Genomic DNA, 17,622 nt, shown 5'->3' with positions numbered 1-17,622 from the left:
TAAAGATTTTAGAGAAGCAGGTAGCAATACTGGACATATAGTGCCGCAAGAACATGACGAGTTACATATGACGGACTCAGTGGACGGTACCTTCCCATCTTTATTAAACTAGGCCTATGTCTAAAACTGTTTTTAATAATCATAGTAACTTATTTTCTAATTCTTGTATAGCTTCAGGATATCTCATGTTCCAAACTGATGAAAATGTAATCCCCTTAAACCAAGATAATGATGTAACACCGGATGCCCTGCCTTTAAACTCCCCACAGGATCTGGTTCTACACCCCACATAAAATAACCAATAAAAAACATAAAAGCTTAAACATTTTTCATCAAAATATTAGAGGCTTAGACTCCTGTAAAGAATCATTACAAATAACTTTGTCTGAATTAGATGCTCAAAAAGTTGTTCTAACAGAACACAATATGTCATCAACTATAACTTAATTTCACAATATTCCCGTACTACAACTTCTGGAGGGGGTGTAGTGATTCTGTCAAAGGAGGGTTTGAAGGGGAGGCAGCTGGTGCTCCCTGCCGTTGTAGAATTGTGCCAAGATAAATTATTTGAATGTTGTGTCGCTAAATTTAAAACAGAACAGTTTAGTTTTATATTGGCAGGAGTATATAGAAACACCCCAATTTAAAAATAACGAATTTTTTAGAGAGATTAAACTTTCTTATAGAATTTTCTTGTAGGGAAGGACAAATATATCTAACCATTACAGGAGATTTTACCATTAACATGTTAGATGAATCTAAGGAGGACAAGAGATCTTAAGAACATTCTAAATCGACATGGAATGAATTTTTTTAGTTGACTTTCCAACCAGAGTGACACAAACATCTGAATCTTGTATTGGACAATTTTCTGACAAATTTTAATAATAAAAATGAAATTAAAGTCTCTGGAATTATAAAAGCCTTGTCTGATCACGATGCGCAAATGCTCGAAAACTTTTACAAATTCAAGTAAAATCTGAACCAAATTTAACCTTTGTAGGAAGAAAATTTTCAATTGACAATATGACATTATTCAAATCTCTATTAGAAAAAGAAGATTGGCTTCCAATCTTTTGTTTCTCGATAGATGAAAAGTATGATTGTTTTGATAGTATCTTTAGGTACTATTTTGATCTCTGCTTTCCTCTTGTGCAAATTAAAAAAAGGAAATAAAAAACAGACATGGATTACGGACGAACTGAAAAGATGAAAAAAATGAAATTATACACCTCAATAAGTTGTCAAGGTTGAAAAAAATCAGAAAAGAAAACCTTAAAAAATGAAGTTAAGAATAAAACTAGGCAATACAACTCAAAATTAATAAAATGTAAACAAAATTATTTCGACACTAAAATAAAAAATTCAGAAAATATTAGCAAGGACAACATGGCAAATTATAAATAATGAAACAAAAAAGAATGGATATAAATGTGAAGGCAATCTTGTAATTAAATCAAAAGATTCATCTATTACTGAACCATCTCTAATTGCAAAGTCCTTTAATGATATTTTATAAATGTAACAGATGCACTGTTAAAAATTTCAATGCCCGCCCTTGAGTGTAGAAGAACTGAATCAAAATTATTGACTCACTCAAAAATAAATCTTGTAGCGGGTATGATGGAGTGCCTATGAAATTGATAAAATTTGCAAAAAATTTCTTTAATTAAACCATTAATGCATTTGGTAAATTCTTCTCTCATTACTGGCATATTTCCTAGTAAGTTAAAATTGTCTAAGGTTGTACCTATCTACAAAAAAGGTATTGTAACAGACATTCAAAAATTATCGTCCGATTTCAATTTTACATCAATTTCAAAATTTTTTGAAAGAACCATGTACAAATAGATTGGTCAAACATTTAGAAATAAATAATCTTTATGACAAGGAACAACACGGTTTTAGAAAAAATTAAATCTACTATAAACTGCATTGGTGACAGATGTAATCCGGATAACTATAGAGGTATATCACTCCTCGATTGTACTTATAAGATTTTTTCAAAGATTCTCTACAACAGGATTAAGGACCAACTAGATCAAGAACTTGGAGAATACCAAGGAGGATTCAGGCCTTGGAGAAGTTGTGTACAAAGCAAATAATTACACTAAAGTTAATTATGGCATATTATAGAAAACAAAATAAACAACTCTCGATAACATTTGTTGATTTCAAGAAAGCCTATGATTCCATTCATAGAATATCACTATTAAAAATACTGAGACATTTTGGACTTCACCCCAAATTAACTAAATTAATAGAACTAACATTAAACTAATTACAAAGTCTAAAATAAAGTTTAGAGGAGAACTTTCAGAACCATTTCAGATTAAAGACTGGCTTAAGACAAGGTGATGGATTATCACCGCTTCTTTTTAACTGTGCAATAGAGTACGTCATGAAGGGAATGGGAAAGAAATAACCAAAAAAAACATAAAGATTGGATATCAAAAAGGGACAACATTAATCTGAACTGTCTGGGGTTTGCTGATGACTTAGCTCTTTTTGGCCAATGACATTCAGGAAACAAAACAGCAAATTAAATCTTTACAAGATATAGCTCAGAAAATTGGTTTAAAGATATCGTTTGAAAAAACAGAAGTTTTATTAACGCAGCCTCCACTTGGAAATAAAATAAGGTTGGACAACCACAATATAAAAATTGTGCAGAAATTTAAATACTTAGGAGAAGTAATCACTTATAACCTGAATGAAAAACCATCTTGGCAAAGTAAAATAGACAACTAACTAAGATTAAACATGCTAACTAAGAATACGTATAATAAAAAATGTCTTTCAATAAATACAAAATTAAGACACTACAAAACAGTTGCTCTGCCACAAAATTACATACGCAAGTGAAACAATATTTAAAAACAACAAATACTATTGCAATAGATAAGGTTCTTAAGATGGAGAGAAGAATAGTCAGAAAGAAACTTGCTTAAACAAAAACTATCAAGTAGACGGAGTTTGGAGGGACTAGCTTCCAATGAAACAGTCTACAAAAATATAGAACCCATTACAAGTATAATTAAAAAGAAACGAATATCATTCCTGGGGCATTTATTAAGAACACCTGAAAATAGAATTAGCAGGAAAATAGTAGAAAAACTGTGGTTATAGTAAAAAGTGACATTAAATGGATCACAGAATTAAAAGAAAATATGAGAGAGTTACAAATTACAGTAGAGGATTTAAAACACCAAGACAAACACATTGAAGATATTGAATGACAAATACTCTATACTACAGCTGAAAAGAAACAAACAAAAACGAATAGGAAGAGTGGTTCCAGAGGAGGAAAGGAAATTATGCTCGGAAAGGATGAAGAAATATTGGGTGGATAAAAGAAGAAAGACTAGAAAATATAAAGTGACTAAAGTGGTCCAATGTAGGCCATAAAAATTATAAATAAATAACTGCATTGATAGAATTCACTGAGTCTGTAATAGAGTCAGTCGACAAAAATGATAATGTAACAGGGAATATTCAATAGACCTATCAAAGGCTTTGATTAGCATATCTCATGAAATTTTACTTAACAAATTGCAAAATTTAGGTATCCATAATATTCATTTAAAGTGGAGTTCGAGTCATATCTATCTAAAAAGAGAACAATACATTGAAATAACTCACATAAACAATAACAAATTACTAAAATTTCAATCCAACACCCAATTAGTAAAAATGGAGTACCCCAGGGGTCTATTTTTAGGTCCTATATTATTTATATGTTATATAAAGGATATGCCCAAACTGCCTTAGTAATCTTGAAAGTTCAAAAAAACCAGCTGTGCCTATTTGCAGATGACTCAAATCTCATTATATCTGCAAAAAACAGAAGTCGAATTGGAGATATCTGCACATCTGCAACTCTCAAATGTACAAAAATTTTTTCATTGACAACAAATTTAGTTTTTAAATACCGATAAAACTAATTTTATTTCTTTTAATACAAAACAAGACAGAAAACGTTTAAATCCTAACATATTGATAAACGATTCCAGTTTGGATCAAGTTTCCTACAAAATTTCTCGGTCTAACAATAGACAAAACCTTAGCTGGAATCTACATATTGAACAGATAATTAAGTGGATAAATTCTGGGTTATATGCTATCAAAAGACTTTCTTATTCTATGCAGTTTGTCAGTACTAAAGATGGTTTTCCATGCACATATTCAATCCCACATTGCATATGGGATAGGAGTGTATGGAGGAACCACAAAACCAAAAACCTAAATAAAATTCTAATTTTGCAAAAAAAAAAAGCCCTACGAATAATGTTGAAAATGAAGAAGGATGAGTCAGTGAAAAATAATTTCACTGAACTTATTTTAACAGTGCATAGCCTTTATATTTTATAATGTGTTATGTATGTTAAGACCTATCAATCTAAATTTAAAATTCATTGTGAAAACCCATACTTACAATACTAGGAATAAGAATGACATTAGTAATACCACGACACAATTTAGAATTTTATACAAAAAAAACTTCTTATGCAGGAATAAAATTTTTTAAGTCAATTCCAAAAACAATAACAAGAGTTGAAGATATTAAGAAATTTAAATCAATGTTAAAAGATTATTTAGTTAAAAAGCATTTTATTCATTTGAAGAATTTTTATTCAACATGATCTACTATAATCATCCAATTATGTAACTTAGTTGTAGTGACACTATTTATTGTACCCATGTACATAATGTAAATAAAGACATTTTGACTTTGGACTTTGACCCAAATTTAGTGAAGAATTCCCGGCACTTCTGAACTTTTCCTTGGAATAAAAGAGTAGTCAAGAGTGATCTTGTAACAATAATGTTAAAGGACAAATATCAGGGTTATTTAAAAATCCATAGTGGCTACAAGAAAAGGTTTTTTGTTAAAAATTTTCAAAGTGAACATGTTCTTTGACCTAATTTGAAATAGTAATTACTTAAATACATACATCTAGAAAATAATATATTAAAAAAGACTAAAAACATAACAACTCTTTTTGTTTCTACTCCAAACAAATTTAAAAAAAAAGGCTAAATGTAAAGTAGATCTACACCATATAACTGCTCAGTAATCTGGACAGCCTTAAGCCCTCTTCAGCACTAGTGACTGCTAGACAAAGTAGACTAATGGCCAGTGTCAGTGATCCCAAGTAGAGCAAGAGGAGAACTACCAGTGACAAGCAGTAAATTCTCATGTACAGGGTAAAAGAATTCTCGGCAGATGCGACGAAGGTGCGAAAGTACCGAACTTACATGGTGGCAGTACAGCGCCAGTGGAGCACTTCACATTACAAGTGTATACCACACAGTACTTGAGTCACCCACATTGTTGGTGGCATGAGTTCTTCCAAATGACTTTCTGGCACAGGAGGGCAAGATTATCATCACTTTCCAAGAGCTGATAGTCACTGGAATTAGCTTGTGTTGTTTTCAGTGTCTGCCTGACAGAATAACTGGAAATGACCAACTGTATTGAGACCAATAGGATAAAACTGCCCGAAACACTTGCTCTTTGATTGTCCTTCAATAGCAAGGGAGCGGTATATCTATGCCATGTTTGATAGTTTGGGCAGGGGTGATGAATTTCCCCAGGAGGGACTTGATAGGTTGTTTTTCGGTGGTTTGTGGAACTGCTGAAATCATGGTAGAACTTATGGTGTGCTTCCAGGGTGTGCAAAAGGCCCTTGAGGCTTAAGTGCATGGCAGTAGGCCACTGCATAGAAGAAGAAAAAGAAGGAATATTGGACTGAGAGGCACAGTCAGTGTCTGAAACTTGTTTTTTATCGAAGTACAGATACTGTGATGCTGAGGTAAATGGTATGCTATTCAAATTATTAGTTTGTTCTCAGTCTCAATCTGTTAGTGTCATTACCAAGACGATTGAGAGTGAAAAGTGGAAAGCAGTTTCTGCATTCAAAATTCAGATTCTAAAACTATAGGAGAGGAGGGTTGTTTTTCATACACTTAATGTATTAAATGTGGAGTGCTGAGGCAAAGGAGCAAAACTGGCTCAGAGTAACATTCCAGCATTTCTGCACTCAAGAAGAGCCTCCTCTCTGCAGTAAAACATCTGCTGAAGAATCATTTTGTGATGAGTTCTTCAACTCTACTCACTCTAGGGACCTTCAAGGACGCTATGTCATCCACTTCCCCTTTAAAACCCGAATCTCTCTTGGAACTTCTAAAAACCGTTGCTCAGCATAGTTTCCTCAGTCCCTTGAAGTCAAACAAAACAATTCAGACTTCAAACTCTCTATCTCAACTTCACATCCGAGTACCTTGCTCTAGGTCACATGGTTGACAGTCCTGATTCTGACTGGTTGTCTGGTTACTATGTACTGCCCATCATGGCGTGTTTAAGGCTTATAGTACCACCCTTAAAACTCTGCACGGTTTTTTATGCCTGTTGCAAAACCAGTTCAGGCCTCTCTCTCAATGATATCCTGGTGGCAGGAGCTTGATTTTAGATACTCCTATCTAAAAGGATGTTTTCTTTTTCTGCTAACGATATGGCAAAAAATAGTAAGGTATAAGCACATACAGTTTCAATGCACAATGCACAGTTAAAAAAAGTTGTTTTGCAAATATGCCAAATTTTTTAATGTAACTCAATGTATAAACAAAATATGGGATTTTTGTACAAAAGTTTTTTTCAAGAAATTGAAAGTTTACTCAAAATTACTAAATAGTAAGTCAGATATAAATAAGGCTAGTATTAATTAAAACAACACTGATATAAAAAAAAATACAAACATCTAAAGAATTTTATGACATTGTAAAATACTGTGGATAATGTTTACTTTAGCCACGTAACCTAAAACTATGTTAAAAACACTTTTAACAATTTTGGTACTTTCTGATTAAACAGAGGCCACCGATAATACACACGATTTACCAAATTTTGGGTGGGCAAATTACACAATTAAATTGTTATCATGAATAGATTGTTCAATAATTGTTATCTTGTTATTTTGTTTTCGTACTGTACACTTGTTCTAGTGATTTGTAGAAAGCACAATGAGTGATGTTATGTTGATTTGTGATTTGCCAAAGAGCGAGGAAGAAAATATACTGTTTTTACAGGGACGTAAAGGATGTTTGCCGTTGCTAAAACAATGTGTGAATGGTCATAACATGAAATAAATTGTATTTTACTGCTAATAATCCATTTTGGCAATGTAACACTAGACCGTGCCAAAAAAATTGGACTTGTGTGGATACATGGTTTTCTCACAGTAGGGTGCCATTTGTCACAATTGTCCGATTTCTATATTGTTACTACGAGCAACAGCGCTTTCGTCACACTTTTCACCGATCTCGTCGAGCTTTTGAATACTCAAATATAAATGTGTGTTTATAATTTTACTTAATGAAGTTTTTGTGTTCATAATCCAATTTTATTTATATACCTACTTTTTTAATCGTTAAACGGGTGGCCTTCGTTTAATCAGAAAGTACCCAATTTTTTTAGGTATAGTAGGCCAACACTTCCATTTCCCGATTGTTAGGTGGTTACAAACCATATATTGCACTTAAATTATTAAAGTGTTTTACTTTTAGGTTATACAGGGGGGTGCAAAAGTAGGTATACAGTAATTAAATATGTTAAAGAATAAGTAGGTTTATTTCTACAAAAACTAAACTTTTACAATCTATTTTAAAAGCGTTAAGAAACAGAAATTAACTCTTAAAAGTGTTGTACTTCACCAATACACTTACTTCCTTTTGTGTTCAAATTGTTTGCCTTCACAGTCAACACACTGCTGTAACCTTGAAGTTACGCTTAAACACACTTTTCGGCAAAGTTCTTTATTTTCATCTATGTCTTGGCAAGCTTGGCGAATGAATTCAACCATCTGATTAAGATCACGAGGTTTTTTTTCGAAAAAACCTTGTCTTTGACAACTCCCCAAAAGAAAAAATCCATCGGTGTCAGATCGGGAGATCTTGCTGGCCATTCAACCGATCCTCTTCGACCAATCCACGAGTTAGGAAACTCCCGATTTAGTAGGTCACGCACGATTGTCGCATAGTGGGCAGGAGCTCCATCTTGTTGGAAGTAGAATTCCTCATTACCCTGCTGGATTTTGATTTGTGGTATAACGTCAGTCAGCATGTTCCTGTATGCATGTTGGTCTACAGTGTTATGAAAAATGACAGGTCCAATGACACCTTTACATGAAATGCTAGCCCAAACTGTTACTCCAGGTTGATTCAGCTGTTCTTCGAATGTCAAGTGTGGATTATCAAAACAGTAATAGACACAGTTGTGTCTATTGACTGCACCTGAAAGCTTAAAATTAGCCTCATCGCTCCAAACAATTTTTTGAATAATTCCCGCACCTTGAAGTTCCTCGTTTAACATTATCTCGCAAAACTGCAGTCGACGATCAGGGTCGTCCTCTATTAGCCCATGAATAAGTCTTGGAATGTACATTTTCAAACCTAACCGTTTCATTAGGCGTCCTAAAGATCTGCGTTCAATGCCCAGTTCAATTGATGCCCTTTTTCTTGACTTTTTTGGGCTTTGAACATAGGTCTGCGCGACAATCATTTCGTTTTCAGGAGTAGTGACAGTGATTGGTCGTCTAGCCTTTGGATCATTGCAGATAGATCCTGTAAGGTTAAACTTATCTCTTAGTCTATAAATACTTAATCTGGTTGGTGGTGGTGTATCAAACTCTTCTCTCCATCTCTCTCGAACTCTTTCACAGTTTTCTGTCTTCCAATATTCTTTCAAAACCCACTTTCGTTGATCGTTGGTCATGTAACCAGCCATGATGACAGAAGTGTAATAATAACAACAGTAACAATGAGAAAACATTGCCAGCTGTTAGTAGCAAATGTATTACACAGCTGATCAGGTGGCTAACTTGGGTATTACCAACCAACTAAAACTGTATACCTACTTTTGCACCCCTCTGTATTTATTAGGCCATCAATCTAGGGGACCGAGAGGAATCAGAGGGTTAATGAGTAGGGGAGAGTAACAAACTAAGGAGGGATAGGTGTAAGAGGAGAGGATATTAAGGTTGTCAACTTCGCATGAGAATTTGAGCTGGAACAATAAGTGTACCAACTGCATAATTTGAAAATACCGGTAATTTAAGTTTTTCACTATTTATTCCTGTTTTTTGTCTTTTCTTTTCGGTTACAGTTTTGATCTCCATGAAGTTTATTGACGTTTTTCTTTTGTTATTTCAGTTCTATATACTGTTGCACAACTTCTTTGGGCATCTCAATTTTGCTTATTTTCCTCATTTATTAGATTTGGTTGCATAGTCATTCACAAAAAAAACTCATTGTTATTCTCGTTTGTGAAGCTAGTAACTGATGTTTATCTGCATAGGTATTCAATGTAAACGTTAGGTGCACTTTTAAAGTATATCAATCCAATTCAATGTTTTATCACATAATAGACCATATAAACTGTATTGCAATCGTCATAGTTTTTAAAAGCTAAAAGTTTTGCATTTGTTCATTACAAGTGGATCTCATTCAGACTTACAATTTTTCTTTCACCCACATTGTCATTCATTTTATAATTTTCCCATTCTAATCACATGGTCAGTAAGCCACTTATGTGATCCCCTAATTATGTGCTACAACTCGTCTGTACTATAGAATGCTTTTCAACACGGTTTTCAGACTAGTTTTAAAATGTCAGGCATTGTGGCATTTTTGATCAAATTTGGCAATTTCTTGACGAACTGAACTCCTACCTGCGAAGACAATCATTCATAAGCCATCGTCCTGTGTCAAAGGGTAGTTATTTCTGCTTCTGGTGTCATAAGAATGTTACATCACTAACTCTTATGACCTTGCATTTTGATTTGTTAAAAGAGATGTTGGTAGCTATAAGATAAAAGGCCGGGGCGGCAAATCACGAATTTGACATTATCAACGTATTCTGCTCACCCTCCTGAACAAAAAATATATATAGTACTAGGGGGTGCAAATGACAAATAACATGATTTTAGGGGGTATATTCATAAGCTTCACAAGATATTGTGTTCAGTAGATTGGATTGAGTGAGTGCGTTACAATCATGAATCAACCATCCACTAGTTCGACCAACCCTAGTGAATTGTGTGTGTCGGAGTGTTTAGTTGGGCACGTAAAGAGTTTACGTTTTAACCAAAACGAAATTATTTCCTTTTTAATTGAACATGAAATTTTTAATAATGAGTGTATTTGTTCGTCGTGTGGTCGCGTGTTGATTTTTAACCAGGAGACTTTATTGTTTCGTTGCGATAGGAAAATTAGAATAATTAGTAAAAAAAGAAGTTTTAAATGTTGCAATTTTTAAAAATCCACTTTTTTGTTGCTGCTGTTCAGCTATATCCGCCAACACACTAATGGTAAGTGTTCTCTGTTAATATCCATCTATATATTTATATTTGAGTTTTTCATGATTTATTAAGTTTTTTAACTTTACATAATGGGGTTTTTGCATTACATTTCAATTTATATTTCTGATCAGCCCCTCTAGAATTTTATATTTTACTGATAGGTACTATCTCGAGGGATGTTTTTCTTTAATTAACATCAGCGCGGGGCAGCACCGAAGCCGAAGCCCGCGCTGATGGCCGGAGGCACTCGTCTCATTTTGATCACAAGTAATTAATTTGTTGCTCGAAATTAAGAAAAACATTGTTCATTTTGATCAAAATTCTGCTCATTTCAGTATTGTTTTTCATTTACGTTTGCAAAGATGGCGACCCATCCGATGACGTCATCACGAGGTTGAATCATGGTCACAAAAGGTCATGTGACGCTCGACAACAATGTACAACATGGAAATATTACTCCGCGCGTTAAAAATTGTTCCATTTTTTATGTTCTAGAACTTCGTTATTACTAATTTCCACCCCATCAAACCTTATATTTTTTTGTTCTATAGGACAATTCCAATAAGTTATTAACGCAAAACTCGTATTTTGCCACTCCGGCCATTTATATGATAATTACCGAGATGTTTCCAGATTATAGACAAGGAAGCATCAACAATTTAAGATTTTTTAATATTGGTCTGCACGGCTCTCTCCATTGAAGTTTCGCAATTGTTCTGACTGTTTTTCAGGGTGAACATTCTACGAAAATGAATAAAAGTTCCAAATGAGTTTTAAAACATGTCTAGTGATATGACATTATCTGACTAAATCAAATGTTTGCTGGTGACACATGTTAACATAACTATAGATATTATACTTAAGTATATAATAGGTCTGGAATGTAATTGAAGCTTACATATAATAAAACTAAACTATCCTAGTTTCATTTCGAACTTTTCTAGCCTAATTACAAAAATGTATTCTATTAGAAAAATATGCAACTAAGAACACAACTTTGAAAATAAAACACTAAACAATTGTACTTACATCAGGCAGAGATTTTCCTGCACTAAGATTGTATATTTTAACATTATTCGGATCTGAAACCTGCATTATTTGTCTTTTAATAAAATTTCAATCACTCAAAAAATTGTAAACATAACCTATTCAAAATCAGTACACCTATGCTCACCGACCGACACCAATTCAACCACACGAGCTCCTCCCGTTTGTGTTCAATGGGGTGATCGTGACAGGCGGAGAGAAAAAGTGGGGATGGAGGGGCCCCTCCTGCCAACTAGAGATAGCCCGCGTATTAGAATAGTGGAATAAGCAGTCCGCGCGTTCTCGCTCTGTACTCCTCTGAATTTAATAGAGCCTGGTGGTGTAATATGTATATGTATGTATATGTATAAATGTAATATATATATTACATTTTCAAAGCTGGATGCTGCAGGATGCAGCGCAATTAAATTTATTTCATTGAACCGTGATTTTACAACGTAATTAATGGCAGGCAATTACTCTTGTCTACATACAAATAAACCAATACAACGGAGTATCGAAATACCAAAAAAGACGTAAGGAAGTCTAATGTAACAAAGTAACTTCGTTACATTCAGTGGCGTAGCTATAAAACATTCGAGGGTGGATTAAAACATCCAGGAGGATTAAAAAGAGCCCTACTTAGCATAGTAGTTAAAGAATTTATCTTCAGGGTCTCCAAACACAAAATCAACAATTATGTTGAGTTTGTTAATTGCATCTTTCGTATTAAAATGTAAACCAATAAAATTGTTTCGTAACATTATATTTGGTTCATTGCATTTTCCAACTGCCTTAATCAAATAAATATAATTTGTAGGTTACATTACTATTAGTTAGAAATTATTCGATAATTTTCCATGTACTATAGATCAGATCAGCATTATAATCGCGTACGCCAGACGACACAAAATGACACTTATCAGGCTTGGTCGAAGTTGCATGCACAATTTCAAGTCTATAGCTTATTTCTCATTCTCTATATATCCAACAAACAGACAGAGAAATATATTGCTATTGCTATAAGCTATATTGCTATATTGAATGTGTTTTTTATTCAAATTTGTTTTATTAAAGCTTAGTTTAAATGGGTAGATTTATCGTATTTGAATTTATTTGTTAATTTCATTTGCTTGAGTGTTGTTTTCTTTTGTTTTTCTAAGAAAGTTGGAGCCTCTACACAGGCAGTTCCTTGCCTTTTGAGGTCCTATTTTGTTTTCTTGAATTTTGTTTATTGATGTACCCTAGCTGTATTAAAATAAAAAAAAGACATGTTCATATTTCTTTAATAAAAAGTAACATTGTTTTATTTTTATTCTCATGTCAATTGTGTCTACAACTAAGGAGCAATGTTTGTGTTTGTGCTTAAGGTATAAATGATGTTTATATAATTTTACTATTGTACATATTTTCAAGAAAATAAATAATTTTTCTATTCTATTCTAGATTATGATATTTTATTCGTTGTGCACCATCTCACATTTTGTAAAGTATCTTTGGAGTTATAAAGAAAGTTCAATATTAATATAATTAATTCGATATAATTTCTATGTTTTGCAGATATGTTCGGATATAAAACGACTCATTAATTCGGATATAAAACGACTCATTAATTCGGATATAAAACGACTCATTAATTCGTAAGATAATAGAAATCAGAACCGTTCCGAACTGAGGTCGCTATCAGCCGCATGTACAGGGTTTGTCAGGAATGTTCGGGATTTATCGGTACTGCTCGGCTCTGCCCCCACTCTTTCTCTCCGCCTGTCACGATCACCCCATTGAACACAAACGGGAGGAGCTCGTATTCAACCACATGGCTCTACGGTAAACATAGAGAAACGAAATTGAGATTGAAATGCGGTAGCCAACAAAAGATATACAGTAAACAAGGCAACGGTGCGAAACTATGAGAGTAGTGAAGGAACGTGGTGGTTGGTTAAAGTTTGGTTTTAACGATGGCAGGATTATGAAATAAACAGAATGTTTCACTGGAAGCAATTACAACCAAAAATTTTAGAAACAGTGTGAACAGAGTTGACAAACAATTTGTTTATTGTGGTTCCTGACATGAATTTCACAACACTACGCTCAGTTTGTTATATGCCTAGATTGTAATTACGCAGATTGCAAAATTTAATACTTTCTGGTATTTTGTTATAAAACATAATTCCTGTATATTAAGTTCTTTTTTCTAAAAAAGTATCAATTGATGAGAAGGGGTTGTCAATTCATTCCGTTGTTAGGAGTTATATTGATGGTAGGTAGGTATCGATGAATATTTGAATTTACTGATATAACTTCATAAATATACATACCGTAGACTGTAAAAATACTCTGCAAACTGTACTTTCACTGATGTGAGATTTTTAAATTCAGTATTTTCTTATTGTTTTTTTTTCTGCATTTATAATATATAGCGCTTTTGGGGGTTGTTGCGCCCAATGAGGAGATTTTTAATATATTAACATCACAAAGATATTTAATTTTCCTAAAAAAAAAAAAAATAAACCGTATGATAGTTTTGACCGGTTGTTTACGGCAAGATCTCACTTTAAATTTTTGTTAACTAATAGACTTAAAAAGTTGAAAACTTCCACTTAGGATATTTGAAACTAGAGAAAAAAATTGTTCAGCATTTCCAATTTTTCGTATAAAATATCACACAGTATTTTATCTAAATTTAAAAGTATATTATTTTGAGCAAATATTGCGAAAGATGCACCAAATTATTATTTTGTTTCTTCCTGGGGGAAAAGGACAGTTTATCATAGCGCTTTGTCCTAAAATGACTTTTGCACCTCCCTTACTTTAATTTTGTGTCCTCAAAAGCTTTTGCAAAAACCAATCAGATTTGAGGGCTCCTGTTCTCTGATACCCCTGGGGCTGAGGAGGTATGCTCCCAGGTATCTTTTCCGAGTTTCTAAAATGGCAGGACAATCTAACCAAATGTGCTCTGCTGATTCCTCGTCTTCTCCACAGAGTCCACACTCGTTAGTCTGACTAAGGCCTACCTTCATAAGATGCTTCCTTAGGGGATTATGGCCTGTCAACATTCCTAATATTAGTCTTATATCCTCCTTATTCTGATCTAAGAGAGCTATCCACACTTTAACGTAATGAGAGATAAACAATTTGGATAGTCTTAATCCTGAGGCTCTACTCCAATTATTGTGTCTTATCCTCTTTTCTCAATCTTTGACCAGAGCTTTAATGTTGGAGAAGGCTATCTCGCAACCTGGCTTAGGTCCCACCATTGTGGATTCCGCCCCCTTTTTGGCGAGGATGTCTGCTTTTTCATTTCCATGAGTGCCTTCATGACCCGGTACCCAACCGAGTGTTACTCTGTTATTCATTGCCAGCTCTGCTAGAGCATTCTTACATTCCCAGACCGCTTTCGAATCAAACGAACAGATAGCAAGTGCCTTCAATGCAGCCTGACTATCAGAAAGTATTAGGTATTTTAATCCTTTTGTTCTAATTTGTATGAGTCTTCTGGAACAGGAGTCTATTCCCATGACCTCCGCCTGAAAACCCGTGGCATGTCTTCCTAGGGGCACAACCATATCGACTTCTGGTCGGTGTATTCCGTATCCTACCCTAGAGTCAAGGCGTGAACCATCTGTGTAAAACTTCTGGACTCCTTTTGTAGGGAAGGCCTCCTTTTTAATCCATTTCTCCCTACTTCCGATAGAGACCATATATGGGTTGTCAAGGGAGTATTTCTTAACCATTGCGTCTGATAATTTGGTTAGCATTTCAGCCTCAGGAAATACTTGCAATATTTTCATGTGGCCCTCTAAGGAGGTAGCATTTATTACCTTTGTTCCTAGAAGCTTCATTGCACTCAGAGCAGCTATTCTCACCACCTCCTGCCCCAGAGGAGTGTATCCCAGGACCGCTTCAATTGCTAGTGTTGGGCAGGAGCTCATAGCTCCTCTTAAGCAAGCTAGCCTTTGAAGACTCTGTAGCCTTTTAGCAGCTGTTGTTTGTTCTACTTTCGGCCACCACACTAAGGCAGCATATGTGACCATTGGTTTTATTATGGTTTAGTAAATCCAATATATAATTTTGGGTTTAATTCCCCATTTAAATAAAAAAAAGTCTCTTACAGGACCCAAGGGCCATTGTCGCTTTGGATATCCTGGTTTCAATGTGGGAGTTCCAAGTGAGCTTTTCATCCAGGATTAAACCCAGGTATTTCACTTCTTTTGTTAGGTTTATGCTGATTCCCTCCAGAACAGGTTGTGTAAGCTGGAACTTTCTCTTCGTAGTGAAGGTAATCATATTTGTTTTAGATTGGTTGATCTGTAGACCTTCCCCATGACACCAGTTGCTTATGAGGTTTAGTTCTTTTTGAATTGGGCGTTCTAGCGTGCCTTTGTTTTTTTCCTTTGATCATAAGCACTAGGTCGTCCGCATAACATAGTAGAATTGTTCCCCTCTTCTCTGCTTTGATAAAAAAGATCATCCACCACCATCGCCCACAGGAGAGGAGACAGAACTCCCCCCTGGGGGCAGCCTTTCTGGGCCGTGATTGCGGCAGATTTTGTACTTTGCTTTTACTTGTCTGCTTTTTAGGAGGGCTACTATCCATTTGACTACATCTGAGGGAATTCCAAAACGTTCCATCGCAGTCTCCATGGATTGATATGCTACTCGGTCGAAAACCCTTCAATGTCCATAAAGACGCTGACTAGGGCTTCCTTTTTTTCGAAGGCGTTTTTCACCTCTCCCACTAGGCTGTGGAGAGCGATGGTAGTTGATTTTCCTTCTATGTAAGCGTGTTGTGTGGGACTAAGTGGGTGATCGGGTAATGTTACGTCCCTTATGTGTCTGTTTATTATTCTTCCATAGTTTTCACCATGAAGGAGGTTAGGCTTATGGGTCTGTACGAGTTGGGATTAGTCGGATCAATGACTTTTTCAGTACAAACACCACCAGTGCTGCCCTCCAGTTTTTTGGCATGTATCCTAAGGCGAAACTGCTTCTAAACAGAATGAAAAGATTATTTAATAGTTTGTCTAGCCCCTCTTAAAGAAGGGCTGGGAAAACTCCATCTGCCCCAGGAGATTTAAATGGCTTGAACGATCTTATTGCCCATTTAATTCTTTCATGTGTAAATAGTCTGTTAGACCGCTGTCTGGGCTTAGCAACCTGTCGACCTTTTTGCCCATTTTGGTAGTTCCCTAGTTTGATTTATTAGTGTCTCAAACCTCCCAGTCCACCATGGAACGTCTTTCTTCAGCCTGTTTTGGCTGAGAAGGCAGTTTTTCTCGTAGGCCTTTATTATAGTTTGTTCTACTAATTGTGCAGACCCTTCTAAGTCAAATTCATTTTTCTGGAAAGGTTCTATTTCTTCCAACTCTTCTACTAGGGAAACTCGGTATCCCTTCCAGTTTGTAGATTTAGGAACCCTGTGGGTCACGTTTTTCCCCCTATCTCCTCTATGTCGAACCTAATAGGGCAGTGGTCCGATAGTGAGTCCTCCTCTGAGACGTGCCACCTTACAATGATAATGTTTTTGAGTCCTATGGATAGGGTTATGTCTAGGACTTCTTTCCTAGTTCTAGTAATGAAGGTTGGACTTGATCCCCTATTTTCTAAAACTAAATCATTGCTAAACATAAACTGTAGAGGTTCCTCACCTCTTTGGTTTATGTTTGTGCTTCCCCAGTATGTATTGTGAGCATTGCAGTCGCAACTGAGAATGAGGGCCGAACCTCTATCTCTGCAGCTCTGCAATAGTCTTTCTATCTCTTTTGGTGGGCAGCTTGTTGACGGGTTGGGGAGATAGGTTGAGGCTATATTAATCTCTTTCACCCCTTGCAGTGATGCTACTTTCACTGTAGCCGCCACCAGATCTCTTGTTATAAGATCTGTAATAGGAAAGGCTGTTTTGTTTTCAAATTAGAATACATGTTTCTGGGGTTTTCAATTGATCGATCATATATGAGATTACCTACCTGAGTCGTCAATCATCTGATGCAACCTCTATTGATCCAAGGTTACTGGATTAGGGCGATATCCAGCCCTGTTGAGATAAACCTCCTTCCCAAGATGTCGGTTGCGCCCTTAGCATGGTGAAGGTTTATCTGTATTAGGCGCATACTTACGCCTTTTTTCCACCTCCCCCTGGTGGTCCATCCCCGTCCCTCCTTTTGGATTGTTTGGAGACGCTGTCCCCTTTTCTTCCTCGGGCCGAGACGGATGGTCGTTTTAGATAGGGTCCCCTCTT

The 17,622-nt window shown here is 35.3% G+C and overlaps 1 protein-coding gene across 1 annotated transcript in view; it reads right to left on the bottom strand.

Moving 5' to 3' along the window:
* The window catches only part of LOC124364822 (nucleolar protein 10), a 35,590-nt gene extending 24,046 nt beyond the window's left edge, over nt 1-11,544 (bottom strand). The window contains exon 1 of the mRNA XM_046820598.1: nt 11,388-11,544. Within this exon, the coding sequence (XP_046676554.1) occupies nt 11,388-11,453 (66 nt within the window). The 5' untranslated portion in view covers nt 11,454-11,544. The remainder of the gene's footprint in view (nt 1-11,387) is intronic.
* Between the last annotated feature and the right edge of the window lie 6,078 nt (nt 11,545-17,622).

This window comes from Homalodisca vitripennis, chromosome 6 (assembly GCF_021130785.1).
Source record: "Homalodisca vitripennis isolate AUS2020 chromosome 6, UT_GWSS_2.1, whole genome shotgun sequence".
Lineage (NCBI taxonomy): Eukaryota > Metazoa > Arthropoda > Insecta > Hemiptera > Cicadellidae > Homalodisca > Homalodisca vitripennis.
This window is presented reverse-complemented; position numbering and strand designations above follow the sequence as displayed.